This window comes from Callorhinus ursinus, unplaced genomic scaffold, assembly GCF_003265705.2.
Source record: "Callorhinus ursinus isolate GAN/ISIS: 27379988/994484 unplaced genomic scaffold, GSC_fseal_2.0 scaffold57, whole genome shotgun sequence".
NCBI classification, from domain to species: domain Eukaryota; kingdom Metazoa; phylum Chordata; class Mammalia; order Carnivora; family Otariidae; genus Callorhinus; species Callorhinus ursinus.
In genome coordinates this window covers 4,373,235-4,389,747 of record NW_027397119.1, presented here as the reverse complement: position 1 = coordinate 4,389,747, position 16,513 = coordinate 4,373,235, and the positions used below count along the sequence as shown (strand labels likewise).

Below are 16,513 nucleotides of genomic sequence, written 5' to 3'. Positions count from 1 at the left end.
TACTTGACCTTATTATATGGTTTTATAAACTTGCTGTATGGAAACATTCCCTGTTCTTTCTACAAACAGAAATCTGATATTTAAAAGGGGCATTGTATTTTCTACCTTCCAAAAACTACTGTGTATTTCTAAGTTATATATTTATTTCTGAGGGCATAAAATACTTCTTAAGTGGCCTAACCACCCAGATTTAATCCTTAAAGAACAACCCTTCAGGTCAAATCAGAACCAAATATAGTTTAGATCTAATACTGGTATGGCCATTGAGAAAATGTCTCTTTATCACACAAAAAGTGTACCCTATAACTCAGGAAATGATTCCTTAAAAGAGATTTAAAAATACAAGTAATTTACATGTGCAATTCATATTTACTTTTCCTGAAGTTATTAAAACTAGTAAGAATCTCTATCCATGCATGTTTTTAACCTAGTTACTGACAGTCTGTAAAATATCAACAGGACAAACAAAAGAATGCTTATGCTTTAAACTACTTTTAAAGCTTCTAATCCAAACTTTGGCTAGATTTTTTAATCTTTTTATTTTATATTATGATCAAATACCTTAAAATCCAATCTCAATGCAGTAACTAACAGAATTATATGAAATGACTATACCAGCAAGACATAAACAATACCATTCTACAATTCTGGAGAGCAAATTGAAGTAGCTGGGCAAACTTACTGGAACCAGTTTCCAAAACCATTTGGAAGGAGACTTCAGAGGAAGCAGTGGGGAAAAAAGGGAAAGCAAAAGGTAAAGGGAAAATTCATCAGAATGATTTTTAATTAACAAGTGACAGTAAAGCTTCTGATAGTGGAGTTCCAAATTTATAGTTCTCATATTTTTAAATGTTAATTAATATTTTAAAATATATAGGTTCCTAATGATAAAGACTTCTACCTTCTCCTCCCATCATCTCCTCTCCCAACACAATTCATTTTTCAGATGCTCAGGATTTCTGTGTACTCTGGCAGCAAAGAATTTTATTCCCAAGTTCTAGAATCACACATCATATTAAAAAGTAAATCTGTATCACAAAAGGGAAGTAGAAAGATTCCAGGGCTGGATTTGCAGTCATTATAATGCTTAGAAATAGTAAACCAAGTCTGATATGGCAGAGTTTCTTTCCAAAGAGAAAAGAAGACTATATCAGTAAGTGTATGAATAAAGCAAATAGCACTGTAGACTTGAACAAGATAATCATTTCAACTATATGAAGAATTTCTTTTAATTAATGGGATAGTGGCAATTCCTACTAAGATTTTTAGTCTCTAAAGCACGTAGCTACTTACATAAAGAGAATATGTGTTATTAATTTTACTATCTAGAGGTATCCCCAAAAATATAATTTTACTTTAAAACGAATAAACTCAGTTAATTTCAGTTAATATAAATTAATAATTTGTGATTATCTTTATATTTCCCAGCACAATCTCTAACAGCCCTGAATAAACATTTACTGAACAAACCAAATTAAATGGGGTCTGAGTTAAAATTCACGTTCAACTTTTATGTAGAAAGTTTATTCTGCAGCAGTGCCTGGCTGGCTCAGTAGGTAGGGTGTGTAATTCCTGATCTTGGGGTTGTGAGTGCAAGCCCCACGCTGGGTGTAGGGATTACTTAAAAATAAAATCTTTAAAAAAAAAAAGGTTTTCCTACATAAAATTAACTGTAAAAATAAAATTATTTGGAAAATAATATAAATTTTTCAAGAACTTCAAGAATCAGAAAAATGTCACCTCAAGAATCAGAAAAATACCAACTTTCCATAAAGAGAGAACATGTCCAATAAGTTTTCTTTATTGCATCAGGAAGAATAACCTTAATAATTTTGTTACATGTATTTTAATCTCTCATTTAACCAGAAGTTTTGGGCAGCTGCAATTATGATAACCATAAAAAGTACAAGAACAGAAGCAAAGGAAGCCACTGAAAATGTGTCAGGATCCCAATGTATAGTAGAAATTTCAAAAACAGGGGTTTTCTTGTTTTTGAGACTAGAAAAATTCATTATACACAAACTAATAACAAGAAATTTATTGTGAACTATTAAAACAGAAGATATGCAAAGGAGTCTCTAATGGTTCTATATATCTGTATTTCTATATATCTTGTAAAATATTCAATAGGACTTTTTACTAATTCAGATGCTCTGACTGGCCTTCCTCCCACCTCTCCACTGACCTAATTTAGTGATAGCAATCCTATTTGAGGAAAAAGGAAAACCATATAGATTGCCTAGCTGAAGGAAATAGGACTAAAAAAAGTAAATATACTAAAAGAACAAACATATCTTTGCTATTCATGCTTATAACCTCATGCTTCCATAAGCTCAAATATATGCAAAAGCTCCTTGCTAAAGAATAACTGTATTTCTGAAGTGAACAGCAACTGCCCCCTCCTTTTAATTTTCAGAGAACAGCTAGGCAAACTGCAACCTCAAATTCTGTTTTAAGATGTAACTATGAGACCAAAACGTTTTTAAAAGGGCACAGACAACTGGTGGAAAATTTTTTATTAAGTCCTTACTGATGACAAAGACCAACCTGGGCAGTTCAGATTTTCTGGAATAGTTCTAATTTTCAGCACTCCTTTTTACTGTCTTCTTCACACATTTGGCTCACCCTAAATTTTGGTTGTTTTAGGTCTTGCCATTAATACTCTCCAAACAGTTCTATGTTTTCCTCTGGATATTCACAATCACTCTGGGATTTGGGATAATTCCTGAACTACTTCTGGGTGCTCTCAAGACACTTTGGGAGGATGCTGGTTTGACCTGGTCTACACTGAAGACCTCATGAAATTGGAATTCTTTAAGGAGTTAATCGTAGTGTTACCTGTCACCTCATAACCCATTAGATTTAAGAATCTCTTTATTGCTGTAGGTCCAAAAGTTGTGCTGAACTGCTGACAGGAATGTAGAATGGTACAAACCCCTTTGGGGAAGATTTTGGCACTAGCTACCAAAACTACATAGGCATTTACCCTCCAATCTAGCAATCCAATTTCTATGTAATTTACCCTGAAAATCCAAGAATACAAAAGGACATTATTCTTTGTAGCATTATTTGTAATTGCAAGATACTGGAAATTACTTAAATGCCCATAGGAAAGTGGTTGAAGAAACTACGGTTCATACACACAAGAGAGTACTATGCTGCTGCAAAAAACAATGAGGAAGATATCTAGGGACTATGGGGAGTAATTTCCAGGATATACTGTCATTGAAAAACACAAATTGTGAAAGATTAAATATGTTTTGTTAAAGAAGAAAAAACAAACATATATACACGTGCTTACTTCTATAAAAACAAGAACAAGAAGGATAAGCCAACTAGTTACCTATACGGGTTGGTGGGGAGTGAGGGACAGGAAAGAGGTAGAAGAGATAAGGGGACTGATACCTCTCTAAGTACAACTTTTGCATAGTTTTGACTTTTGGAATTATATTAATGTCTTACATTTTCAAAAAATGAAATTATATCAACAAGGATGGAGCAAAAAAGCCCATAAAAACTAAATGAAAACAGAAACCAATAAAACCAAATACATTTCAAAGGAATAACAGAACTACAATGAAGCGGTGGTAGTGGTGGTGGGGACCCAAGTAATTTTAGAACACAGCGTTTTGACCACATATTATCAATCTAAAGAAAAAGGAATTACACTGTATCTATATGAGATGATGGATGTTAACTAAACTTACGGTGGTCATCATTTCACAGTATGTGTAAGTCAAATAATTATGTTGTGCACCTTAAACTTATACAGTGCTGCATGTCGATTAGATCTCAATAAAACTGGAAAACATATAAAAGCATTAAAAGGGTAAAACAAACCAAAAAAATTTAAAAAGAAAAAGGAACTGCAAACAAGTCTTAAACTCCTTAGTAGGTTCCTTTTTCATATTGGTATACACATACCAATTTTTTTTTTTTTAAGATTTTTATTTATTTATTTGACAGAGAGACACAGTGAGAGAAGGAACACAAGCAGGGGGAGTGGGAGAGGAAGAAGCAGGCTCCTGGTTGAGCAGGGAGCCCGATGTGGGGCTCGATCCCAGGACCCTGGGATCATGACCTGAGCCGAAGGCAGACGCTTAACAATTGAGCCACCTGGGCGCCCTACACATAGCAATTCTGAAGCTATTTTATATGTCGTAGAATTGGGCAAATAAGTACAGTTAACCCTTGAACAGTACAGGCCTGAACTGCGCAGGTCATTTACACATAGGGGTTGTGGTTTTGTTTTGTTTTGTTTTTTATAAATACAGTATAGTCTTGGAAACATATTTTCTCTTATGATTTTCTTAATATCATTTTCTCTAACTTTACTGTAAGAATACAGTATACAGTACATATAACATACTAAATACATGTTAATTAACTATTTATGTTATTGGTAAGGCTTCCAGTCAATAATAAGTTATTAGTAGTTAAGTTTCCGGGGAGTCGAAAGTTATAACCAGATTTCCAACTGCATGGGTGGTTGGCACCCCTAATCCCTGCATTGCTCAAAGGTCAACTGTAAATATCAATGTCCTCTCAAATTACTTATTATAAAAGTAAAAATAGGGGGCGCCTGGGTGGCTCAGTTGTTAAACGTCTGCCTTCGGCTCAGGTCATGATCCCAAGGTCCTGGGATCGAGCCCCGCATGGGGCTCCCTGCTCAGTGGGGAGCCTGTTTCTCCCTCTCCCTCTGCCAGCCGCTCCCCTTGCTTGTACTCTCTCTCTGTCAAATAATCTTTAAAAAAAAAATAAAAGTAAAAATAATAACTATGAAGTTAAGAAACCAGACAATATCTTAACCAAGTGATCAAAATTAACATTACCTAGTAAGGGCAAATGGATATCACATGCCTCTGGATATAATACTGTGAGAAGGACACAATTCTAGTCCAAAAAGCACAACCTTAATTTAATTGTAAGGAAATACCAGAAAAAAATAAATTGAGGGATGAAAATGACCTGTATTCTTTAAAAATGTCAAGGTCATGAACAAAAAAGAAAAGCTAAGGAACTATTCCAGTTTAAAGAAGACTAGAGATATGAAACTAAATATATTACATGATCTTGGATTGGATCTTATACTGAAAAAAATATTATAATGTACAACTGAGCACAAAACTGAAATACAGGCTATAAGACTGATCAAAGTATTATACTAACATTTAATCACCTGTACTTTGGTTACACAAACAAACAGCTTTGTTCTTAGGAAACATAAAGAGATATGATGTATGCACCCTCTTTCAAATGTTTCAGAATCATTTACATACATATGTGTTTGTGCGATGTATATATCTACGTATGTGTATATACAGACATACATGCACACACACGCACAAAGTTAATGCGGCAAAATGTTAAATTGATGAATTTGGGTAAGGAGTATATAGCGCTCTTTTTCTATATTGAATATTTTTATAAGTCTAAAATACTTCAAAATAAATATTCTTAAAAAGCTATATTAAGTCTATACCAATCCAAATCTTTGTAGAGTGTGTCCAAATGCGTAAGATCTATAGAGCTGTTAAAGATATCTAATTTTTACAGCCCTCCTAAGCAAAGATAAAAATCATAGTACTAAGACATCTAACTAATATTTAAGTCTCTCCAGGGCAAGTCATCTTTATAAAATATTGCTTGGAAAAAGTCATGGTACCATCTCTGAATTTTAAAAATGTTTAAAATGCAAAGTTCCTCATACTAAAATGAGTTGATAACACAACAGGGGCATATTCTAGATTGGTAAGTTACTTTACCAGTAGGGGTGAGAAATGACAATGAAAGAGAAAAGATATATTGGCAATAGGTATAAAGAAAGAAATGAATCAGCACTGACCACAAAAGCCCACACAAGAATAAACTATAATTATAGAACAGAATCTTAGGGGTAGAATTCCTTAAAAATGATCTAATTTAGGCAGGTCAAGTCTTCACAATTATTTGAGTGAAATAATGATAGGAAAAAGAAACCAGGTAAATCTAAGAGTCAATGCAAATGATGTATCTGAAAATGATGTACTGTATTAGAACATTAAATGTTTCATATATATGAGACAACTTAACCAATTACAAAATTTTAAGTTATAAATCAATGTTTCCCAAAGCATGCTCCAAATAACACTAATTCTACAGGATGTTAGTAGATGTCATTCACAAAAGAGGTCAAAGATTAAATATGTTTGAGAAACAGCTAGACAGGCTTCTTAACTGGCCTTCAATGTACTAAAATGGGCTGTAACATTTTTAAAGGGGCACAGACAAGGCAGCATTTCTCAAATGCATTTGACTTTAGAATCTTTCTTTTGGGGCACCAGGCTGGCTCAGTTGGTAGAGCATGCAACTCTTGATCTTGGGGTCGTGAGTTCAAGCCCCACACTGGGCACAGAGCTTACTTAAACAAACAAAACTGGATTCAATAAAAACTTTTAAAAAATTGATGTTATTAAAAAAAGATCTTTCAAATAGTATCTCAGGTACTGTTTGAAGAAACAGAATTTAAAACAAAAAGTTGGTCGTAGTTTTTAATTGCTAAGGAACTCTGGTAAAACAGGAAATTCACATGGGCTGAGGTAGTCAAGCAAAGATGTATAAGCATTCACCTACTGTCTCACTGGGAAAAGTGTAGTCTATTTTGAGACTATACCTTTAAACAAAAAGCAATTAGAGCTCAGTTAATATCCTTTCTCCAAAGGTAATTCCTTCATCCAATTCCCAACCCTCTGTAATATATCTCACCAGTACTTTTATTTTAAAAGAGGCAAATGTTACATTGAATAGACATGTCTTTAATATTATGAGAAACAAATTTTACTCTCTATATAGTTAGTATTGTAAATTTAAGAATACAAACCCATGAATTTGCAGCTATCTCAAAACCTATCCAAATGGTCTACTTACTAATGCCCAAATATGTCTTTTACTTGTAACTTCATGTCTCCACTCATGTTATTCCCTATGACCTAGTGCCCTACTTTGCAGATACCATAAAACCTACTAAGGCCCCACTCAAGTCCCACATCTTATAGAAAACGTTCTTAGATATTTCACTCCCACAGTTATCATAAATCTACAAGTTATATATATATGTATATATATATATATACACATATACACACACACACACACACATATATATGAAAGTTCATAATAACCAACTACTTAATCTACTTAAACTACTTAATCTTTTCACTAACCTTTTGCTTTGAATCCCTTACTTTTACTAATATATTAAGAAAGGAAAATTTGAGAATCATTTTAGTCATAGAATTTAGAAGCCATTTAATTCAACTTTTAAATTTTTACAGATAAAGAAAATGAGGCCCAGAGAGGTCACGTGCCTTGGTAAAGGTCATGAAGCTAGTTCGTGGCAGAACTATTCTGACTTTAAGTCCATACTCATCTTACCATAGCACTTTGTACAAACTCCTTAAAAGAATGAATGCTGGAATCAATGTCATTGGCTATAAACTTTAGAGATCTTTTAAGTAGGGTTGCCAGGTTTAGCAAATAAAAATATGAGATGCTCATGCAACTTACACCAAAAATTTTTTGGTGTTCTCTGAAATTCACATTTAACTGGGCATCCTACTTTAGAATAAAAAGGAATATTAGAAGGAAAAAGAGCAACTTGAAAAAAGAAACCTGAGAAAACAACATTAGTAAACTGCTTAAACAAAAACATTTTCCTAGGACATGGTACTACTTAAAATGCCTTTCTTAGGACACCAACCCATTCAACAATCAGAAATACATCATCAACAGAATGACATACCAGATAAAGGGCTAGTATCCAAAATCTATAAAGAACTTATCAAACTCAACACCCAAAAAAACAAATAATCCAATCAAGAAATGGGCAGAAGACATGAACAGACATTTCTCCAAAGACAACACATGAAAAAATGCTCAAAATCACTTGGCATCAGGGAAACAGAAATCAAAACCACAATGAGATACCACCTCACACCAGTTTGAATGGCTAAAATTAATAAGTCAGGAATCAACAGATGTTGGCGAGGATGTGGAGAAAGGGGAACCCTCTTACACTGTTGGTGGGAATGAAAGCTGGTGCAGCCACTCTGGAACAGAATGGAGGTTCCTCAAAATGTTGAAAATAGAGCTACCCTATGACCCAGCAATTGCACTACTGTGTATTTACCCCAAAGAGAAATGGAGTGATCTGAAGGGGCACCTGCACCCCAATGTTTATAGCAGCAATGTCCACAATAGCCAAAGAATGGAAAGAGCCCAGATGTCTATCAACAGATGAATGGATAAAGAAGATGTGGTATATATATACAATGGAATATTATGCAGCCATCAAAAATTGAAATCTTGCCATTTGCAACGACATGGATGGAACTAGAGGGTATTATGCTAAGCGAAATAAGTCAATCAGAGAAAGACAATAATCATATGATTTCACTGATATGCGGAATTTAAGAAACAAGGCAGAGGATCATAGAGGAAGAGAGGAAAAAATGAAACAAGACGAAACCAGAGAGGGAGACAAACCATAAGAGACTCTTAATCTTAGGAAACAAACTGAGGGTTGCTGGAGAGGAGGGGGGTGGGAGGATGGGGTGGGCTGAGTGATGGACATTGGGGAGGTTATGTGTTGTGGTGAGCGCTGGGTGTTGTGTAAGACTGAAGAATCACAGATCTGTACCCCTGAAACAAATAATACTTTGTATGTTAATTTAAAAAAAAATGAATAGGGATAAACCTGCAGACTAAAAAAAAAGAAAGAAATTACATGGACAATTATCAATTATGCAATATTTTTGGTAATGAGGAAATGTTAGCTCACTAAATTAAAGTCTGAAGAAGTAAAAAAAAAAAAAATACAGTACAAGTATCCCTCAACATATGCATATATTTTACCAAGAAGATGGTTATAAAAGGAAGTTTCATAAAATAGATTTTATTGGACATCTAAGTTGAGAATAGGTGGGCAAGGACAAAAGGTAAGAAATGTTATCATCCAAACCATGGGCTCTGTCTATAGCTGGATAAATCATAGACAACAAGGCTAGCATCTGGGTCACTAGGTCAGCAAGCTTGAGTAGGTGGGGGATGTGGCAACTTCTTGCCAATTATATAGCAATAAAAAAGAACAAATCATTCTACCTCTCATCCCTAAAAGGAGAAAAGGATCAAGAATTTTGCTTCTACGGGAATAAAAATCAAGAATGAAGTGATTAAATTTCCAGCCAAACCAACCAGTTCAAATGCCAAAAATCTCATTGTTAGGTAACAGAGATTTCTTTCCCTAGTTTATGCTGTCACAGAGTGGTTCTTCATAATGATGACACCTACGCTTTGCAGTAAGACTATGTAAAATTAACACAGTTTATGTGAAATTTTCACAAAGACTCTAACAATTGGAAAAAAGAAAATTCATTTGAAAATAAAAATATGTATTCTACTAAAATAAAAATATGTATTAATCCAAATATTTAAAAATGAGTCACATTCATTTCTTCATTTACTCAATGACTCACTTAGCAAATATTGGTTGTGAGGTTAATTTGTGCAATTGCATGAGACTAAGTGCTATTAAAAATCAAAGAGGTATAACACAAGTAGTGTCCAGATTCCATATAGCTTTTCTTAAAGGTCACTTACACTGTTTGGAATATAAATGGCATTTTTTATTCCATAAAATTATATTTATTGGCTACTATGTCAGCAAATAAAATCCCCATTTAGTTCATGATGTGTATGCAATACTACAGAATTTAATCATTATATTAAATAAACAAGATTTCTATGGGAAAAGGCCATCAGTGTTATAACTTAGGGTGATACTATCTTAGCTTATTCCTGATTAGAGCCAGGAGCAAAACTGGGAGCAAAGGTTTCAACTCCTACAGGATGAAAAAGAGAAAAGGAGGGAAGTAACAGGAATGACTGGGGGACAAAGGAGGAAGAGACAGGGACAGAGGCTGGTGTAAGTCAGGGAAATGGAACATATGATCTGGGGTGATGGAAAAAAAAAAGATTTCCATTCTGATGTACCTAATTTAGGGGAAAGGATGTCAACAAAGTTAGGATGAAGAATCAAGTATGGACAGTATTTTCAGCAGCTAGTCAGTAAGCTAAATGAGGGAAATCACTGTGATCCCAAAATAACAAATTTAGACAAAATTTCAGGTGGTCTCCCACAAAAGTTTTCTATTGAAGTTGATAATACACAAAACACCTTTCCCTTTCCTTCCTTTTTTCTCTTTCTCTTCTTATAGAGGTATCAGTGACCAGGAGCATTAGATCAAAATGAACAGAAAAACTGTATAATAATAAAGAAACTTTAAATAATCCAACTGGAAAATAAGATCTCTGAATACTTGTTATTTCTTTCACCTCAATTCAAATGCTATAGAATATGTTTAAAGAGCTCTCATTATGATACATTTTAAAAATGTGATATACTATAGTGCAGGAAATGTACTTCTGGTCTTAGTATATGACAAAAACACAAATTTTCAAAGAAGAAAAATCTAAAAGCCACAAGAATTTTTAAAGAATGAATCTATATTAATTTTCTTCTTTCTTCATAGAATAACCATATGTACAACTTACAATTCCTGGAATATATTTTAAAGGCCGGTCTTACTACAAGTCATTGTAAGGCTGATACACTGAGAATGTTTTCTTGTTGTTTCACATTATTTTACCAAAGGCAAAGCCATTGTTTTTGCCAAAAGTATTCCAGAAATTGAGTTCTAATCATTAACAGTTTTTCCTAAACACCTTCATCCAATTAACCTCCATTTTGTACTTCTACTTACTTGGCATTTATGGCATGCTTTCTAGGGCACAGTTAACACCACCAAAAAATAATTTAATGAATATATCTATTAATTAATATATGTATTTCCCAAACAATACATATATGTGAACATACATAGTCTATTCATAAAGGCACCTTTTTTTCTTTGAAATATATACCTTTTGACCTCCTGGAGCTTCAACTGTGTGATGTTCTTTCAATTTCTGTTCTTGTTCCATAATGTCTTTCAAATGTTCATTTACCTTAAAATATAAAAACACTAATTTGAATTTATATTCAAATATGACAATAAAATAACATGCACCATAAAATGTCTGTGGTCACATCTCTGATGTCAAATATCAGCACAACTCAAATGAGAAAATTTCATTTTCCCAACCAGAAAAAAGGTATTTTACAGGTGTTTTATTTGATATTCTAAAATTAATTTATTAAAAATTTGTTGAATACCTACTATATGTCAGGAGCTGGTTAGAGTTCTAGAGAAAAAAGGTACTCAATAATTTCCAATTTTAATGCTTAGGAAACAAACTTTTTTAATTTTTATTTTTTTTGAAGATTTTATTTATTCAAGAGAGAGAATGAGCAGTGGGGAGGGGCAGAGAGGGAGAGAGAGAGAGAGAAGCAGACTCCCTACTGAGCAGGAAGCCCAACTTAGGGTTTGATCCCAGGACCCTGAGATCATGACCTGCTTTGAAGGCAGACACTTAACCGACTGAGGCACCCAGGCACCCCAACAAACTTTTTTTTTAAAGATCTTATTTATTTGAGAGAGAGAGAGAGAATGCAAGAGAGCACAAGTAGGGTGAGCAGCAGAGGGAGAGGGAGAAGCAAGATCCCCACTGAGCAGGGAGCTCAATGTGGGGCCTGATCCCAGGATCCTGAGATCATGACCTGAGCTGAAGGCAAATGCTTAACCAACTGAGCCACCCAGGCGCCCCAACAAACTTTTTTTTTAATAAAAATTTTATTATCTCTTTTAGGACTAATAAATGGAAATTATTTTCCTTAAAAGTAATGTTTTCATTATCAATAGAAAACACTTTAGGGTTTTTTTTTAATGGCATGAAGCATTTATTTTATTTTATTATTTCAATTCCAGGATAGGTAACATACAATGCTATATTAGATTCAGGTGTACAATATAGTGATTCAACAATTCTGTGTATGACTCAGTGCTCATGGAGGTAAGTGTACTCTTCATCCACTCACCTATTTCAACCACCCCCTAACCCTTCTCCCCTCTGGTAATCATCTGTTTTTTCTCTATAGTTAAGAGTCTGTTTTTTGGTTTCTGTCCTCTTTTTCCCTTTGTTTATTCTGTTTCTTAAATTCCACATATGAGTGAAATCTTATGGTATTTGTCTTTCTCGGACTTATTTCACTTAGCATTATACTCTCTAGATCTACCCATGTTGTTGCAAAGGGCAAGATTTCCTTCTTTTTTAATGGCTAAATATTATTCCTCTGTGTGTGTGTGTACACACACATTATAGAAAACACTTTGAATCAAGTTCTTAATCTGTGATTTCATAGGCATGTCCCTGAATCATGAGAGCGTTTTACTGCAGTCAAAAGGCCACAGCTAAAATAGATGAAAAAATTTTCCCTTTGAGAACTTTCTTGGGAGAAGGTCTACTTTATCTCCTATTAGATTATTCAAACATCCATAATCCAAAAAGGTTAGAAACAGTCTATGTTGTACATAAAATATTTCTTAAGAACACTTTAAACAATTCTGGATTTTGAGCTAATGATTTTAAGGTCGCTCTAGTAATGAAAAATAAATGTTCAGGTTGTTTAATTATGGCACTCTGATTAATGCCATTATCAACTACCATTAACTCTAAATTAAACCTATAATTTTCTGAACTCTTCTATTACCTAAAATTCAGTTCAGTGGCTAAAAACAAATGGAGACTTTCAACTTATGATAAATTTTTAAAAAAGATTGGACTTATTTATTCATAAGAGGCAGAGGCAGAGGGAGAAGCAGGATCCCTGCTGAGTGGGGAGCACGATGTGGGGGCTCAATCCCAGGACACTGGGATCATGACCTGGGCTGAAGGCAAGCCACCCAGGCAACCAATTTATGATAAATTTAATTAACAATAATCACTAAGAGTCTTCTCTATTCATGATATTTCTAAGGGGTTATAAGCGATTTAATCAACAGATTTATTTTGGTATATGAATCTGCAGCACTCTAAGATTTCCTAGTTAATCTCTTAGATCATCAATTTGGTTGTATAACATACTCTAAGAGAAAGCAGCATTAGAAAAGACCTGGGTCTGAATCAAAACCTGCACTTACAAGCTATGACCTTAATAATTTCTTGATGCCTCTCAGCCTCAGATGCTAGTTTGAATAAAAGCTACTTCATAAAGCGATTTGGTGTATTAAAGCTCTAAAATGGTCCCCATTGATCCCCTTGAGTGTGGGCAGGACCTAATTTGCTTCTAGCCAACAGAATACAACTAAAGTGATAGGCTATTATGTCAGTGATCATGTTACATAACACTCTAATTTCCATCTTGCTAGCCGACTCTTACTGGCTTTGATGAAGCAAGCCTCTATGCTGTGAACTACCCTATGGAGCAGAGACAGTAAGAAACTGAGGCCTTCAGTCCAACTGCCTGCACTGAGCCCTGCCAACAACCACATGAACTGGGAATTAGATCCTTCCATAGCCACACTTTCAGATAACACTGAAGGCCTGGCCAAACCCTTGCCTGCAGCCTTGTCACAGACTCTGAGCCAGAGGATGTAGTTAAGCAATGCTTGGATTTGTAACCCACAGAAACTGGTTAATACTGAAATAATAATAAATAATTAAATAAGTAGCTGAGACAATACAGAGCATAAAAGAGATAATGTGTAAAATGTATCAAGTAAAGTGGATACACAGCACATATACCATAGATAGAAACTACAGCCATTGCTTATAAACAATATATCCCCAAAGCGATACCAGATAGCTGAATGTCTGTAAGGGCTTCAACAAACCCTAATAAAATACTTTAAGCTGTTGTAATGGTATCAGTCATCCTAAATATCAAAATCATGATTATAAGAAAATTTTACATGTTGATAATTCATAAACTTTCACAACAGGGAGAATAAAAGAAAACTTCAAGACATGTTGTAGACATGACAAGACATGCCACGCTATTAACCTACTTGGGTACCCAAGACAGAGAAATGAAGTAATTAGCTTAGTGACTCTCAAACTGGTTCCCAAATGCTGGCTACAAAGTTCTACCACTGAAGCTAAATCATGGTATTTTTTGTGCAACTCAAGGATAAAAGTTAAAGAAATGTATCACAGAGCTCATGATGACTTTGAGGTAGTTCACCCCCTGAACCAGTGCTGGGGGCTAGTAAACTAAACTTTAGCCATATGAATTAAAAATAAATTTGCTAAGATGATATATTAAATTTAAAATATGCATTAATTTAAAAATACACACTAGCCTTTAATTTTTTTTTCATTATAAAATATAAAATAGTAGGGTGCCTGGCAGGCTCAGTCAGCAGAGTACAAAACTCTTGATCTCGGGGCTGCAAGTTCCAGCCCGAGGCTGGGTGTAGAGATTACTTAAAAAAATAGTAAGAATAAAAATAATGTAAAACACAAAATTGTAATGTGTGTCCTTGCTTTAATATAAGTCTAAAGTTGACCTTACAAAGGCTTTAAATCAAATCACCTCCTCTCATCTCCATGTTATTTCACCTAGAATTATAGTTCTTCCTTCTTATGGGTCTCAAAATTAGTATGATTTTCTGTAATACTTATTTACATTTACTCATATGTACACTGATTTTGCTTATCATTGCTTCCTACATCCCACTTCTTTCTTCTAGGTTCAATTTCCTTCTTACTGAAGTACCATCTTTTTAGTAGTTCTTTCTGCAAGGGAAGTGATGAACTTTCTTTCTTTGAACAAATCCTGATTTCACCTTTAATCTTGAACAAAAAGTCTAGAACCCTAGGTTCATTGCTATTTTTCTTCAACACTTTGTAGATTTTGCTGCATTGCCTTCTGGTTGCAAACATTACTGTTAAAAAGTCTACTATAGTCTATCTGCCATTCTTTTAAGACTCTCTTATTTTTGGAGTTCTGCAGATTTATTACTATACATGTGTCAGTGTGGATTTATTTTAATTTATCCTGGTTGGAACTCACTGTGTTTCCTGAATTTGAAAGTTTCTTTGTTGTAGAAAATTTTATATCTTGGGGCACCCAGGTGGCTCAGTTAGTTAAGCATCTGCCTTTGGCTCAGGTCATGACCTCAGGGTCTCAGATAGAGCCTGCAACCGCTCAGTGGGGAGTCTGCTTCTCCCTCTCCCTTTGCCCCTCTCCCTGCTCGTGCTCTCTCTCAAACAAATAAAATCTAAAAAAAAAAAAATTTTTGTATCTCTTCAAATATATTCTCTCTCCCCCACTTCTCTCTGATAATCTCTTTTTGGAATTCCAAGTAGGCCTACAGACCTATCTATGAACCTTGATTTCATATGTTCCATCTCACCTCTCTGGGCTTCCTTCTGGGTAATTTCCTCTCAGTTACCTAACTCCCTCTTCAACTACGTCAAATCTTCTATTTTTAAACTTCTGATTTTCAATGACTAAAATTTTTCATTTCTAAAGTTATATTTGGTTCTTTTTCCATTATGCCCTCCATGGTGCCTTATTTTTTTTTTTTTAATTTTTGTTAACATACAGTGCAATACTGGTTTCAGGAGTAGAACTCAGTGATTCATCACTTACATACAACACCCAGTGCTCAGCACAACGGGTGCCCTCTTTCATACCCATCACCCATCTAGCCTATCCCCCACCCACCTCCCTCCCATGGTGCCTTATTCTTTCCTATAGTTGTTATTCCATGTTTTATTTTTTGGTCATTTAAACATTTATTTTTCTAGTCTTTTTCAGACTGTTCTACTCTTGGAAGTTCTTGCAGTGTAACCGTCATTTGTTACCTTTACTAATAACTCTTATATGTGCTAGATCACTTCTTCATGTGTTTCATAATTTTTGATTGTCAGTACTTTCGCATATGAAGCGAAGATACTCCCTCCCCCACTGCCTGAAGGACTCGTGGCTTTGGGTGTGGAAGTGAACTTTCAGAGTATTTTTAAATTTGCTTCTTTGACAGGTGCCAGAAAAATATCACTGGCCTGCTACTAGTATTCTATTAATGTGTTGCTTTCTCCCTTTTTTTCCTTGCTCATCAGTTGGGTGCTCATGTTCCTACATGGTCAGTCAAGGAAGCCTCTTTCCCAGACCTAGACCTCTGTCTGGTCTAGCCTAAGACAATCATGATAGCCTCGTTCTTCTTTCTAGAAGGTGGTTCAGGTATAGGCATGAGAACCAATCTTAGTCATTGGGACCTCCTGGTGGGAGGACCAGCTGAGGGAAAGTCTTCCTTGTAAATAGAAGAGTCCAGAAGACCCTCTCACCTTTGCCAGACATTATTCTTACTACATATGATCCCTGGAATCATTATACACTGCTGCCATTATACAACCATGAGTGGAAATATCATACACGGTTAAGAATAACAGAAAAGATGGAAAGCCCCTGCATTCTTGTTGACACTGCTGAGCCCCTAAATTAACTAACCCTGGATATGCCCTACCTCCAGACGTGCTGCTATGTGAGATAATAAATCCTTTAAACTAACTGTAGTTGGGTCTTCTGGCACTT

General features: G+C 34.8%; 1 protein-coding gene across 5 annotated transcripts in view; it reads right to left on the bottom strand.

The window, feature by feature from the left end:
• The window catches only part of CAMSAP2 (calmodulin regulated spectrin associated protein family member 2), a 108,140-nt gene that overhangs the window by 28,056 nt on the left and 63,571 nt on the right, over window positions 1-16,513 (bottom strand). For 2 of the 5 annotated variants that reach the window (XM_073884601.1, XM_025855174.2), the window contains exons 4-5: window positions 10,960-11,043; window positions 683-715 (exon numbers count right to left, since the gene is read on the bottom strand). In XM_073884601.1, coding sequence (XP_073740702.1) covers window positions 683-715; window positions 10,960-11,043 — 117 coding nt within the window. Of the gene's footprint in view, window positions 1-682; window positions 716-901; window positions 943-10,959; window positions 11,044-16,513 lie in introns of those variants that run through there. The other 3 variants (XM_073884602.1, XM_025855173.2, XM_073884603.1) reach the window with 2 other exon arrangements.